At 37.0% G+C, this 14,247-nt stretch overlaps 1 protein-coding gene across 50 annotated transcripts in view; it reads left to right on the top strand.

Moving 5' to 3' along the window:
* The window catches only part of NRXN1 (neurexin 1), a 607,983-nt gene that overhangs the window by 514,703 nt on the left and 79,033 nt on the right, over positions 1-14,247 (top strand). For 27 of the 50 annotated variants that reach the window (XM_085541047.1, XM_085541037.1, XM_085541034.1 and 24 more), the window contains 3 exons: positions 4,569-4,607; positions 5,082-5,171; positions 6,637-6,956. In XM_085541047.1, coding sequence (XP_085397173.1) covers positions 4,569-4,607; positions 5,082-5,171; positions 6,637-6,956 — 449 coding nt within the window. The remainder of the gene's footprint in view (positions 1-4,568; positions 4,608-5,081; positions 5,172-6,636; positions 6,957-14,247) is intronic. The other 23 variants (XM_085541060.1, XM_085541059.1, XM_085541053.1 and 20 more) reach the window with 2 other exon arrangements.

The raw sequence follows: 14,247 nt of genomic DNA, 5'->3' as shown, positions 1-14,247 counted from the left end.
TGTGTCTACCTTTTCTTTGAACACTGGAGAAAGCTCACATCAGCTTTTTGGATCTGTAGCTCCTCAAACGAGTCTTTTAGGCTGACCATTGCATCCTTCTCCATATTGCTCAACTCCTCCTCCAAATTCTTGTGTGTCATGCCAGAATGCTTTAGCAGCAGACAAAATATATGCAGCTTTATTTGATCCATCCAGAACTTTCTTATTCCTAGATCAAATACTTAATAGTGAAGTTTATAGGTGCTCAGCAAAAATATGGCAGTGTCTGTGCATCCCACAAGCCCAGTGATTTTCTGGGATTGACCTGGACCACTTGTTCTTTGCCACATCCAAATCAGTTTTATATTTGGATATACTGGAATAGGAAAGGTAATATTTTGTTTGCAGGCATAAAAGTGAGCTTACTGATGGCTACTGCTGACAGGACATCCATGTGTGATAGTAGGTCTATTTACAAAGACAACAGGCAAGCTTTTGGGATGGGATGTGCTACAGACTACTTAGAAACTGAATTTGTTAGGAGCGAGATTTGCTATAGACCTGTATAGCACCTGTAAGCAGGTGAAGGAAGGTTATGCCCAAGGATATCCTATGTGGAAGCTCTGGGAATGCACTGTGGCCCTGCAGGGTCTGTGTGAGTAGTCATTCTTAGTTTGAGGGATCTATTTAAAGGGTCTTTGGTCAAACGGAGCAATGCAGCAACTGAGTTCCTTAAATGAAGGTTAAGGATGGTATTTAAACCTTAAACTTAATATGACTTTGTGGAATGTCTGTATACTGAATATTCAAAACACATTACAGTCAGAATCTGTTGCATTGTTAACATCGTCTTACGACTAAGCTGTGGAACTGAAAGCATTCATATATGGCCAATGCATGGGACCAGTGTGAACAACAGCATATCATGGTCATGTGTGAGTCATGCAGATGTGTATGCGTACAATTGATAGCATTTAAAATATCACTTCCTCTCTTGCTGGGAAGAGGTGAGTAGCACATGCAGAATCATGTCTTTGTGTTTGCAGTTTATTTCAGCATGATTTTTTATTTTTACACACAAGTGTATGCATAATATTAGCAATGTAGGATTTAAGAGAAATTCACCATCTATCTTTAATGAGATTTTGCTTTTGTTTCCTAGCCTGGCCAAGTGTGGACAGTTTGCCCCTGTACCACAGAACCACAGTGGCTTCTTCCCATGCTGTGCTGTTGACACTTAAGTCAAATTTCATCTTTAACTGTATCTGGAGAAATGATATGGGCTTCTGCCTTCCTCTTGCAAATGTCAGGGGAGACGTAATTCAGAAGTAGCACTGTCAAGATCATGATGAGCAAAACCGGGCAGAAGGGGTTATTTATAAATGGAGATAGACATCAGTTTCTTCACTTTGTTATTTATTTCCCTAGCAGATCACTGAGACTAACAAGGTGAATTTTTATTCTGCTAAATGGCTTGTTCCAAAGAAAATATTCTCTAGACTTTATGTTGTTCTTCACAGACTCTCAATTTTCAACCTTCTTATTCTTTTTCAAGGATGCTACTATTTCACATCAATAACTGACACCTTTATTTCAGAGAACAAAATAGAATTACACTCCAGCACTGACAATATAATAAATCAGGAGGGATAAAATATATATTAGTGAAGTTCATGTAGTTGGTTTGTCCATGATGACCTATAGATATAAAGGTATGATTAAGTTTTTCTGGGACTGCTTCTTCTCAATCTTGCACAAGATTTAGCTCCAGATCAAAGATTTGACCTTTTCTGCTCCTCTCTGCTTACCTTGATTCTTTGAAATTACTGTTATTCCCTTGAAGTCTTTCTGCTCATACAAAATTAATACCTTGTTGTGACAAAATATTACCTACTTGGTGGAAGAATGATTCCATCTAGAGTTCAGTTGGGTTAGACGTGGTGCGCATCATGAGTGAATCACTTTTACCCAGGTTTTTTAATCAAATAAATCCTGGCAATCTAATCACAAAGTGTCCTGCTGGGCAGTTACATGTCTGTCTACAATTAAAGTCTGGGCAGATGGGTTGTTTCTTATGAATTATGGTTTAAAAGCATGCCTAACAAAGCACTTTGTCTTTCAGAAGGGTAACAGAAATAAAACACTAAAGACACAGTTTTAGTTAGAATATTAAAATATTTATCAACCTTCTTGGAAATGTTTTTAGTGAATAAGTTCCTTGTGGTTCACCCTATTGTCAAAAGGAAAATAAAGGAAGCATGAAAATATATATGGAGTACTCCGGAGGAAAACAATATGTAATATGTTTATGTTTTCTCTACAAGCAATAAGATTACCATAGAATTCAGTGGGACTATCCAGATTCGCTTTAGCTAAGTGTGTGATCCAAAATAGCTGTTTAGAAAGAAGCAGTTATTGAAAGCACATGGGTTTTCTTGCAGTGTAATGCTAAGATTTTTGTTGCTTTTAATGTTGTTTCCCTTATTTTCAGTGTTATGTATCATTTTTTTGAATGTACTTGTCAAGTTACCTGTGAATCAACTAGTATCCTCATCGTTAAACTTGTGTTCTCCTTGAAACTGAAGCTAGATAAGTTCCACACCATTTCCTTCTAGTCTTTCCATTTATATTATCTACTTGAAGAATTTAAGCTAGTGTAATAGTGTCAAATTGAGATGCATTTGACTATGCACTTTTCTTCTGATGAGAAATAGGCTAATGTAATCAGCAATTATTGTTTTGTGTGACCTTTACAAATCAAATGGTTATTTCCTTACTTTTCATTTGTATTTTGCTCCCAGTGGTGCAAGACTGCTGCAGTTAGTGTAAAACAAAATTTATAGAAAGAATCACATAAAGCTAGGGCTCAATATTCTCAAAAGCCTAGGTACCACATGGACTTTCTCATGAAATAAAGAAATGTATAAGCTGGGCAATACTAAATTTATACTAGTAATTCACAGAGGAGTTTCCACAGTCACAGTAGAGATGTTCTGGATCCACTACCAAGAGGAAATAAACTTGGTCTAGGTTAAATCCAGGGGCAATAATGGAATTACAGCAGAGAAGTGCCTTAGTGGTAAGGATCTAGAGTGGTGACTGCAGACTGTCCTTCACTATGTGCAACAGATTTACACGCACTGGCTTCATTTATTCTAAGTTAAGGAAACCTTTTGGCAATGGGATGTTATCTGTCTTATTCTTTGAAGTAACTGAGTACATTCTGTAATCTCACATCACAAGTCTTTTCCTATACCATTCTGTTTTTAAAGTTTCATTTTCCTGAAATGAAAGAAAATGGAAAATTTCAGTAAAATATTGTTTTGTGAAGAATGGTTTTGAATGTTGGGAGTAGAGCAAAATGTGCATATGGAAAGTATGTACATATTTTTATATAATCAGCAAAGCATACTCTAATGCATACAGAAGTCATATAGTATATTGGAAGGTGGGTAGGGAAGGACATTCTCTCAAAAGATTATCTTCTGGCATAGTTAATTAATTATATATATTAAGCCAAATGAAAGAAACATGGCAAGTAGCAACTGATGCCACTGCAAAATAAGTTTCTGCACAAAACCACGATGTTACTTGGAATGAAAGCTTTTGCTCTTGCTGTTTCTGAGGTCTGTGGTACTGATTCTTCCTTGCAACGCTGTTTTGCTGATGGCAGGTATAACTGTCTGATGAATGAGAAGATGGATTTCCTGAATTCTGGTAATGCTTTGTTCTGCTAACTAGCAATAAGATCTTTCTAGCTCATGTAAATGTATTTGTGAGCACTACATGAGCTACTGCGTCTTATTCTTACCATTCTAATGTGGATACACGATGTGGTTCCTTGCCGGTTCAAGTCAGAGACAGTTTGTACATTAGAGCTAGCAAGATTGACTTTGAATTGGGGCCTAAGTTAGGAATAAATTAGTAAATAGTCACATTTACTCATCTACATTTTCTTATATCTCAGGGTTTTCCTATTATGAGCCAATACAATGGAGGAAAAAGGTACTGTTGGTCTAAAATGCTGCACGAAACCTGTATACTGAAGGAAATTATTAGATTTACCATTCTCCTAAGAGAAGTTGCAAATAAAATATGGTATTGGATGGTTTTCTGAGTGATCATACCTGTATCATTAAAACACAAAAAACCTTACAGTTAAAAATAAGCATTTTTAATGTAGTTTGCTAATTATTCTTCATTGTATGATCTCTTCCTTACTATATCAACCCTATTTTATGCAATGGTTTTATTTTAAGCAATTAAGACCTCTGCACAGACTGGGAAAAGAGAGTTTGCAAATATGACAAGCTTGTGTTTTGCATTTCTGAGTTCTGGATTGCTCTTAATTTATGAAGCTCCACTAAATATGCCCTCTTGCTAAATTGTGTAGTGTTTCCACATTTCAGAACAAGGTTACCTTTCAGCAAGTCACTTTTGTCAAAGCCTTGGTGTTCCTTCAAGACATTGCCAGCCTGTCCTATGAGAATGCAAAAATGGTGAATACCATGGTCTGTTCTGTACTGTTTATTTGGATCTCTGGAATTTGTTTAAGTGAAGCAAATAAGCATGTATTTTTTTCTGACTAGGACATAAGGTTACGGCAGGTCTATTTGTAGACAGCAGAAGTAAGTGCGCCTTAAATGGTGATTAAGACTTGTGTTATTCTTCTTTAAATGACTAACCTGGAGTGAGAGGTTGGATGTGTTTGGAGAACTTAAACCTGTTTCACCTGAACATGTTTAACTAGTTAATAAGAAACATCAAAACAGACAAAACCCTGAGGTCAATGATCATTTCTTTGTAAAGCCATTCTATGATGTTTAAATTTGTTTTTTGGGTCTGTCTCTAACATAAGTTTAATAACCTAGCTCAAATGCAGATTTCTAATTTTCAATTAACATAGGAATAATTTTGTTTGCTAAAATAAAATAAATGAATGAATGAAAAGTCTGAACCATGAGATGTTCCAGGTAGCGCTTTTTAAAATTCCAAATTTCAAAAAATCATGTGGCAACTGTATAGCTCAAGCTTTAAGTATTAACTTTTAACCTTTGACCTTACAGATTTTAACCAATGAAATGTCTCTTTAAACTTTAAAGGAAACAATGATAACGAGCGCCTGGCGATTGCTAGACAGCGAATTCCATATCGACTTGGTCGAGTAGTTGATGAATGGCTACTCGACAAAGGTAAAAAACATTGATTAAAACTTCAAATAAAAAAATAATTTGAACATAACCAAGTAGTGCTTCATTGTAACACTAATAAACATAAAAAATAAATTTCAGTAAAACTAAATTTAAAACAAATTTTAAAAAGTAAAATGTAGAGTAATATTTGCATACCTTGTATAATAATTTCTATACATTTCTAGAAGTACCAGCTGTTTAATAATCTTACCCTGTTAACTTAAGGTTAAAGGGACTGTTAAATATAATCCACTAACTCAATCTATGAAGGTACTCATAGCAAACATTAACAAAAAATTATAAATCATTCATAGATTATATGACATGCTCCAGCATCTAAATTATTAACTAAAAATATACGTAGTTACGATATCTTCATTACGGTCCTGAAAAAAAAAAAAAAAAAAAAAATTTGCTTAAAGTGTAGGTATCTTAAATAGTGGGCAAGATGAATTGCCAATCAAAATGAAGTCCCTTTAACGTTTGCAACCTTCTAAGGGGATTTTGGAACAAACACTAATTAAAACAGAACTTAAAGTTGTGTGCATGCTTTTTGTGAGCAGAAACCAATTTGCTAAAGTGACTTCTATTTACTAAGAGTGGTACTGTTGCTGAGGATTTCTCTGTTGAATGGAAATGTGCCATGATTTCTCCATCGGTATGTGTATCATTTCTGAAGCCGCTTTTACATCTAAAATCTTTTATTTTAATTGATAGCGTTGCTGAAAGCCAATCACACATCTATTTTTGAATCTGCCTCTAAGACACTCAGTGTGAACCATGTGTTTCTTTCAGTGCGTTTGTTGAAGGAAAATAAACATTTAAATACAAAAAGAAAATCTTTAATTAAGAAATATAAATATTCCATTCACTTATATAGAGATATGACAGATTACTGCATAACATCCTTTAAAAATTCTCTTAACCTAGTGACGTTTGCATATATATAAACTCTGTGTGTATATACATATTTGCATATGTCTATACATACATAAACACATCTTAAAGCTGTAGGCCCAATGCTGAATTAGATGGAAAAATCTTTGCAATGTTGGCAGTCCTTGAAGAAAAAGTAATCTTAAGGAATTGCAATCCTGGCAACCTTGACATGCATCGAAAAGCTTAGCACTGCTTTCAGGTAAAAGAGAGAGGGGTGTCATTTTTAGTACTGAAAACATTTATTGTTTTTTTGATTGGCCTTTTAGCAAAAAAAAAAAAAAAGAAAAGAAAAGAAAGAAAAAGGGGACAAAAAACCCACAAGATATGACAATTTTAGAACATGCAGATGCTCTCAAAATTTATGCATTTCATGGACACCTCATTAAAAAGCAATGAATTATGAGTCAAGTCTTTTTCTTATAGTTTATTGCTGTCATTATTCACTCCATGAAAATCTATTATCATTCTTGTAGAGTATAGTGTTCACAGTCAACATTTTTGCATGTATATAATATTATCTTCACAGGGCGTCAACTCACAATCTTCAATAGCCAAGCAACCATAAAAATTGGAGGCAAGGAACGGGGCCATCCTTTCCAGGGCCAGCTCTCTGGTCTGTACTACAATGGCTTGAAAGTTCTGAATATGGCAGCAGAAAATGATGCCAACATCGTGATAGAAGGAAATGTGAGACTTGTTGGTGAAGTGCCTTCCTCCATGACAACCGAGTCCACAGCCACAGCGATGCAATCTGAGATGTCAACATCGGTCATGGAAACCACCACCACTTTGGCCACGAGCACCGCTAGGAGAGGAAAGGCCCCAACAAAGGAACCTATTGGCCAGGTTAGTCAGCTTCTTTACCTTTTGCAACAGTTTTCATATATTTCTGTGTAGTGTCCTGTATTGCATTCATTCTACAGATTCAGTTGTTCCTGTTGAAGAAATGTCTGAGTTACAGATAAATACATGCGTATGATGTTGGCCAGCATTTAGAAGGAAAAGGACTTTGCTGTTTGGCTAAATTAGGCAGACTTCTCAGTTCACATCTTTCTTGTGATTGCTGTATTGCTTTTCTGTGCATCTTCAGAGCGGTGCATTCTTAAGAAAACTATTTCTTCCTTTGATGGCCAGTATTGACTGTTTTCAGTGTGGAGTTGGATGTCTGGAATTAGAAATAACCAAATGAAGTCATGGTTTTTTTACATGAGATAGAAAATGTGAATTCATTTGGGAAGAGAACAGGAAGGAGGTGAGAAGACAAAAAAGAAAAAAAAGAAGCTGGAAAGAGGGAATTATCATTTCCCATGGTTTAGCATCTTTTTGAACAGAATTTGAGACTGCAAAGGGAATTAAGACAGCTCTGAACTGTGGGAGACTCAGGCTCCAAGCCAGAGACAGCTGTTTACTGTTTGCTGAGGTTATTTGCATCTCATGAATTTAGTGATATATTTAGTAGCTTTCAGGTTTTGTCGGGATCTCTGTATAATATGTAGGGGAATTTGCTTTTCCCTCTCCTTTTTCAGAAAATTTGGGGAGTTAAGATATGCTCTGCTCTGAATAACAACATTCTGACTTTGAGCTGTAAAAATTTACCAAGACATTTTTCTGTCAGAGAAGATTTCTTTTTATATTTATTCTGCTGTGTGCTTGAAATATGTTTGGAAAAAAAGCACGCTGCCAAACGCTGTTCATGTGTTCACTTGGTTCACATTTTTGTTTGTGACCCAATATGCCATGAAGCTGTGACAGCTATGCTCACAGATCCAAGTAGGGACAAAGGCAAATAAAGTGTCACAAGCCATAGGGAGGAACAGGAGCATGATGTGATAAATGAGGTTAATTTCCTCAAGAATGGAGGAGAACATGATGGTTACACTGGGAGGCTGAGGTCAAGTTGCCTGTTTTCTGTGTAAAATCTCAACACACTGAATTTGAGCGAGCATTAAACCTGACACAGGAGCTTTTCTGTCTGTGTTATTCACGTAAACTTTATACAAGGGATTGAAAACTACAGTGATGTCAAATTTATTATTTTTTAAAATGAGGAAGAATGTTTGAGTCAAAAGTGAGCATTAAAAAAATCTTTTTACTTTTCTTTTCCAGTAAACATGGTTTTATGCATTTTCCTTGCTTGCTTATTTCTCCTTTTTGCACAAGAATCCAAAGGAAATTAAAAAAAGAACAAAATGTGGTGTGCACTTTAAGCACAGATTGCAGAGGTTTTTTGGTTTGTTGTTGTTGTTTTGTTTTTTTTCTTTTTAATTACTATTGCAGTAAGCTACAGTGTTTTTATTAAACAGGCAATACATTTTCTTCATTATTAATTGTGTTTAAATAGCATCACATCATTATCCAGCCATTCTGCTTGGTATTTCACTGCAATGAGATGGAAGAAAACCAAATTTCCCAGAGAAAGGATCAGCATCTAAAAGGACAGTGCATCCCTGCAGAGCAGAAAAATACTTAAACTAAGCTAAACTCTTAACAGTTCCAAGCCACTTTCTGAGGTGACTCCAAGGCACAATTTGGGAGTAAGAGTATAACAGGGACAGTTCATAGTTTGGACCTTGCATGATCTGTGTGTGATGGGAGTTTACTAGTACAACTGCTGTATCAATTGGCATCAGTTGCCAGAAACATTTCCCACTGCTGTATTTTCTTTTTCTGAAGAGGGTTAATAGATAATTCTTGAAAAACATCTTTCAAAGACCTTCTGTTTTCAGACTGCAATGCCTAAAATTAGGTACGGCCATTATCAACTTCATCAAAATATATATACTGCATTTTTAGAGCACTAAGCCGTTCCTTCAGCTGTTCCTGGCTGATCCAAGTACACCACAGTGCTGTGAGCACCTGCTTCCTAGTGCCCCACCAGCACAGGGAGACTCCAGAAGCATATGGGTGTGCGCAGCATCTCACCAAAACACATCGCATGGGTGAAGGTTTAGAGCAGTCTCCCTTATGTATTAACCTTCCTAATATAAGTCCTTGCTGCAGCCCATTTGAAGCAAGTTGGTAGGAATGTTTCTGTGTCCAAGAGCCTGAAATCAGCCTTTCCAGGGAAAGTGTTCAGTGTTAGTGTTGTCAAAGGACATGATAGCCTGAGTCTACAACTGAGGCCTTCTTGCTATTAATAATCCGCAGTGGCTTACTTGAGTAATTTGATTTAAAAACATTGATAATGTTCCACAGTCAAAGCTGAAATTTGTCTGCAGTTTCCTGTGTTATTTATGCTACAAACTCAGACCTAGGAAGCTACTAAATCAAATTAAGTACATGATTTCTTCTCCTCATTAGTATCTGTTATCTTGTTCCACCTGAAAATAATAATTTATGTGCTAGTGCCCCATAGGACTCCCAGGGGTTTGCTCTGCAGAGTGCTGAGTAATCATTTTGCATCTTGATGTCACTTGGAGATGAGGATACTCATCCTCTCATGGAAAATCAACTTTTACACTCTGCATTCTCTTTCATTTTTGTCCTTTACACCTTTTCCTGACCTTTACTTATACATAATCTCTGTAAAAGTGTCAGCTACATTGACATAATGTAATGCATGAAAAGAAAAGTTACCTTTGTGGCATTAATTAGGTTACTGAGGAAAATATGTTGCTGAAGAGAAATTGCTAATGGGAAGAAAACCTTGCATTATTGCAAACCAGTGCATGTCTTAATGAAGAGAAGTAAGATCTAATCAGTCAGAAATTGTTTGCTCCATTTGCAGAGGTATTGAATTCAATTAAAGATTGCAATACTTAAAGAAGATCATTTAAATCACTTTTTATAGGAAATGTTCTTTTAGGAAACCTGCAAGATTAGTGCTTCAGTTGATGGACTGTGTTCTTCTCAGCAGGTATCTAACTAATGCAGTGAATGATAGATGATAGACATGATACTTACAGAATGTACATTGACTGCTGTTGTGAGTGATTTTCAGCAAGCGAGATCTTAGTGCTTCCTTAAACAAATTCCTTTTTGTTAATGACTCTGCTCTCAATGAAGGTTTTCCCTACTTGGAGGCGGTGCCATACTTTAACAATGGATGCTTTGGTGGTGACAGACATCTTAATTATTATACTTGTAACTGCAGATTTTCAAAGTGGAGAAAGGTACTCTAGGCCTATTGAACATCAGTGATAAGTGAATGCCTCATTTTCCTTAGGGCCCTGAAAATCTCACCCTTCTCTGTGATTACATTAGCATCTGCGAATGTCAGCCTTTGTGCAAATCACTGCATAAGCACACAGGAAGTGAAAGACTCTGCCTCAAATAGCTTGCAGAGTAAACAAAAGGTATCAGGAAAAGAATAAAAGAAAAAAGAAAAGGGAAATTAGGAAGTTAGTGCAGTGTTTCAGTGTTAAGCTAGGTGCAGATTTTCAGCCATCCTGGGAGGGATAGTTTACTGCTTGTTTTTTTGATCCAAACTCTTCAGATGGTGTTCCCCAAGCTCCAGCTCTCCTGTAGGATCACCACATGCTGCAGCAGACTCTTTAGAGAAGACAGTTTACAGACTGGGCTGCCCAGTGTGCCACCAGTTGGGCAAGTGGTGCACAACCAGCATGTGGTCAGTGGTCGGTAAAAGTTTTTCTCTGCTTTGCCACTGACACTTGGGTGAACCCAAAGCCACTGGAGCAGGAGCTGAGAATTCCTGGACAGCTCTTTCGTTCCACCCATTTTGGACTGGAGGAGGCTCAAAGCAGGAAGAGAGGACCTCCCACTTCCTTTCTGCAGCAAGATGCCCTCAAGATGCCCGCCCGATTCGGAATATTTATCCTCTTTGACCTCTTTAAAAATGTAGAGACATAATTTAGTTTTTTGGAAGGTATTCGCAAAATGTGGCATTCCTTTACGTGTGAGTAAAGAAATCCCCAACTTTTAAATGTTACAAGAATAGAACTCCTGTGAAATTAGAGCCTATATTGCTAACTTTGATGAGTCGCAAGTATACACGGGGGTTTAGGAATCATGAATTTGTTCTAAGAATATCATTCCCTTTATGAAGTTATTCAGCAAAATAATACAGTTTTGTTCTTTCTTCTTTTTCACTTTCATTTTTGACACTTTTTAAAAGGCTCATTTGCAAGCCTTTCTATTCAATCATGAAGGTGATAAACTTCTTTTAAAACTGAAAATAAAGGAGATTCATATGTTGTGTAACTCTAGGAGCCAAAATGTTAAGCAAAACATTGAGTACTGCAAGGCTTGCAATAAAAAAATGCAAGAGTTGGCAGAAGCAGAAAGGCTTCAAAAGGACTTTTGAGTATGGGTTTTTCTTGAATGAGGATAGCACAATCAGGCCTTTAGTATCTCTTTGGCATGGCTGTATGAATCTATATTAACTGGAACTCATAAATGGAGGGATCGTAAATAAAGAATAATATGCTCATTTCTCATCAGTTTCTAAAGATGTGATTAATGACAGCCTTATCCGCACAGCATCCCCAGCTCTCATGTGTTGGAAACCATTTCTGAAAGTTATGTGTAAAATAGCCTTTTTTAAATTTTTTCATCTTCCATAAGGGATTCTGGCAGTCCTCTTTGTCCTCATCAGAGTGGGCTATTATTGCTAACACTTAGCCACTTAACCAGCAATTGCTATACACTGTGAGATGATCGCATGTTTTGGAACAATAGACACTGATTTTTGGTCAAGCAGAATTAAATTGACTTCGTATTAAATTGATGAGCAGAAATTTGGTCAGTTGCTCAGTAGGGCATACATCAGATGAAGGGTATGTTTCTTTACATGCATTGAAGCAGTGGGTTTAGGTGGTATTCACTGTAGCATAACAGCGATGGGCTTGGCTCAGCACCCTGCCCAGTAAGTAAAAACAAGCATTGAAAAAGACAGTGCTGTCTTCCAGGGAACAAGTTCAATTTTTAAAATCTTAGTGGAGTGCATGAATTTGCACAGAATGTTAAATGGGATTTTTCTCCGATGTCATGGAGATGTACCAATCATGAAATGAGTGTGGTTAATAGGAGGAAGAGTTCACCCATCTCAGTTTGAGGTTATTAGCTGTAAGGTTTGCAGTGTGTCCTTGTGCACAGGACACATGTCATGTCTGTAGTTCTGTTGCTTCTTCCTCTGGAAGGTCATACCAACCAGTCCACAAGTCATCAGCCTTAGTAGGCAGCGCTCTTCCCAAGGCTCTGGTAAATCACAGGGATTTGATTCAATGGATACTTGCTGGTGTATAATGAATCCCAGAGCATCAGGCATCACAGTGATCACAATGCCTAGACATGCTGCTTAGATGAACTGTGAAATTCAAGTGCTAGCGACAGATATCATTTGCTCAAGGTAGCAAAAAAGACAATTGCGGAAGTTCACACATTTTAATTGCAGGTAGGCATAAAAATGGCTGAGTGTACAGGCTGAGTTCCTCAAAGGGAGCTTGGCTTCTGGCTTTTGCTAGGGACATTTGGCTAAGATAGGCTGTGGGGTGGGAAAGTCAATTATTGGACTTCTGGTGAAATGATATGAACCGACGTTTCTCTCCATGCATGCATTACTTTGTTATTTATTGAACAAAATTGAGTGAATCTTTCTCCTTAAACTGAAAATGTACTAAGTATTTATCCAACTGCCAGTTTGTACTTTAAGGACATACATGAAATATAGTGAAATGCTAAGTATATTTCCTTACGTATTACATAAGGAAGCCTTTCTGCCTTAAGATATTGTGAGCCTATACTGGGCCATTCTCAGTCTGTGAATGTGAGTAACAGAACTGTCAAACTTGGGATTATTCATATAATCAAACTGCAGTGTTATGCACAGGTAATATGAGAAATGAGAATATGTGAAATGAGAAATGAGGCTGTAAATAAGCTGAAAATGAATTTTTGGTCCTTTTCTATGGCTTTCTGATGAACTAAAACTAGAGGTATATAACAGCTTAGTTCCTTGGGAGTCATGTGAGGTTATTCTGAGGACAAAAATAGTGTCACGTATCATGCTTGCTTCGGCACAATCCTGAAAGCACAAGTGTTAACCTCAATGACAGTTAAAAATTCTGTGCAAATGTTAGGGCTGAGCTATTCAGGGTTTGCCTCCCTCTTGCAGCTGATCTGCATGCAGCAGTCCTATCTATGGTAACAAGGGAGTGCAATGCGAGTAACTGGGACATATCAACAGCTGATCACGTCAGTGTTCATTAAGGTTGTGCTGGGGCATCAGTGCAAGGAGGCCTCCTGCATTGACACCTCATTTTGGCCATATTCCAGGAGGCGGGAGCATAGGGGACTGACCAGCAGGACACTGTGACATCGAAGACATGTCACCTTAACCCCACAGCTCTCAGTGGTTGTGCAGCCACACTTTTAAACCATATGACAATGTGGAATGTTGGAGCAGGCTCACATGCCACCCATAGCTGTGTTACGCTGCTCTGCTGATACAAAAAGCTAATAAGCCCTGTTTAATTAATTAATTAACTCTCTCTGTCTTGCATTACTTTGGTTACCAGTGAATGTTTTTTTTTTTTCTGAAAGTTAAAACCATAAAACATATCACAGTAATTCTTCTTGTTTGTTTGCTTTTATCATATAACACCTGATAGAATTTTTTTTTCCTATATTTGTGGTTGCCATTTATACAAAGAGTTTTATGTATTTTTATTAAGTAAAGACACTTCTAGATTAGAAGTGGTATTTGAACGCAGATACCTTTAAAAGCACGTAAAGGTGTGAAAATGCAAAGTTGAAGCTTTGAAATTGTATTTCCTTATTGATTAAGAAAATATGTGAATATTTATTTTCCTTCTTTAAAAGACAACCAAAAGCTACTACATAATCTAAAACCAGAACAATTCAGTATTTGCCACTGCCAAATTCTCAGGTTTTAGCATGCAGTCCCATTGTATCTCAATAACCAAACATATTTCCATGCCTTTGAAGAGTATGTTTTATAGTCACAATCCCCACTGTTCATTTTCTCATGTGTGTTAATGTTTGGCTTTTGAATAAGTACATTCAGATGAAACGTCATCTTATTAGCAGAGGCAGCTTAGGAGTCCTTAGGGTTGTAAAATTAACTAGATCATCTTGGTGATCATCCTCTCTAAAGAAAGAGGATCAGAATTGCTGATAGTAGATCCATAATGCTCTTAACCCTGCAGCCAAAAGTAGC

The sequence above is a fragment of the Coturnix japonica genome, chromosome 3 (assembly GCF_054131305.1).
Source record: "Coturnix japonica strain WE chromosome 3, WE-NBRP24, whole genome shotgun sequence".
NCBI lineage: Eukaryota > Metazoa > Chordata > Aves > Galliformes > Phasianidae > Coturnix > Coturnix japonica.
The sequence above is the reverse complement of the archived record's forward strand: the minus strand, read 5'-3'. Positions and strand labels throughout refer to the sequence as shown.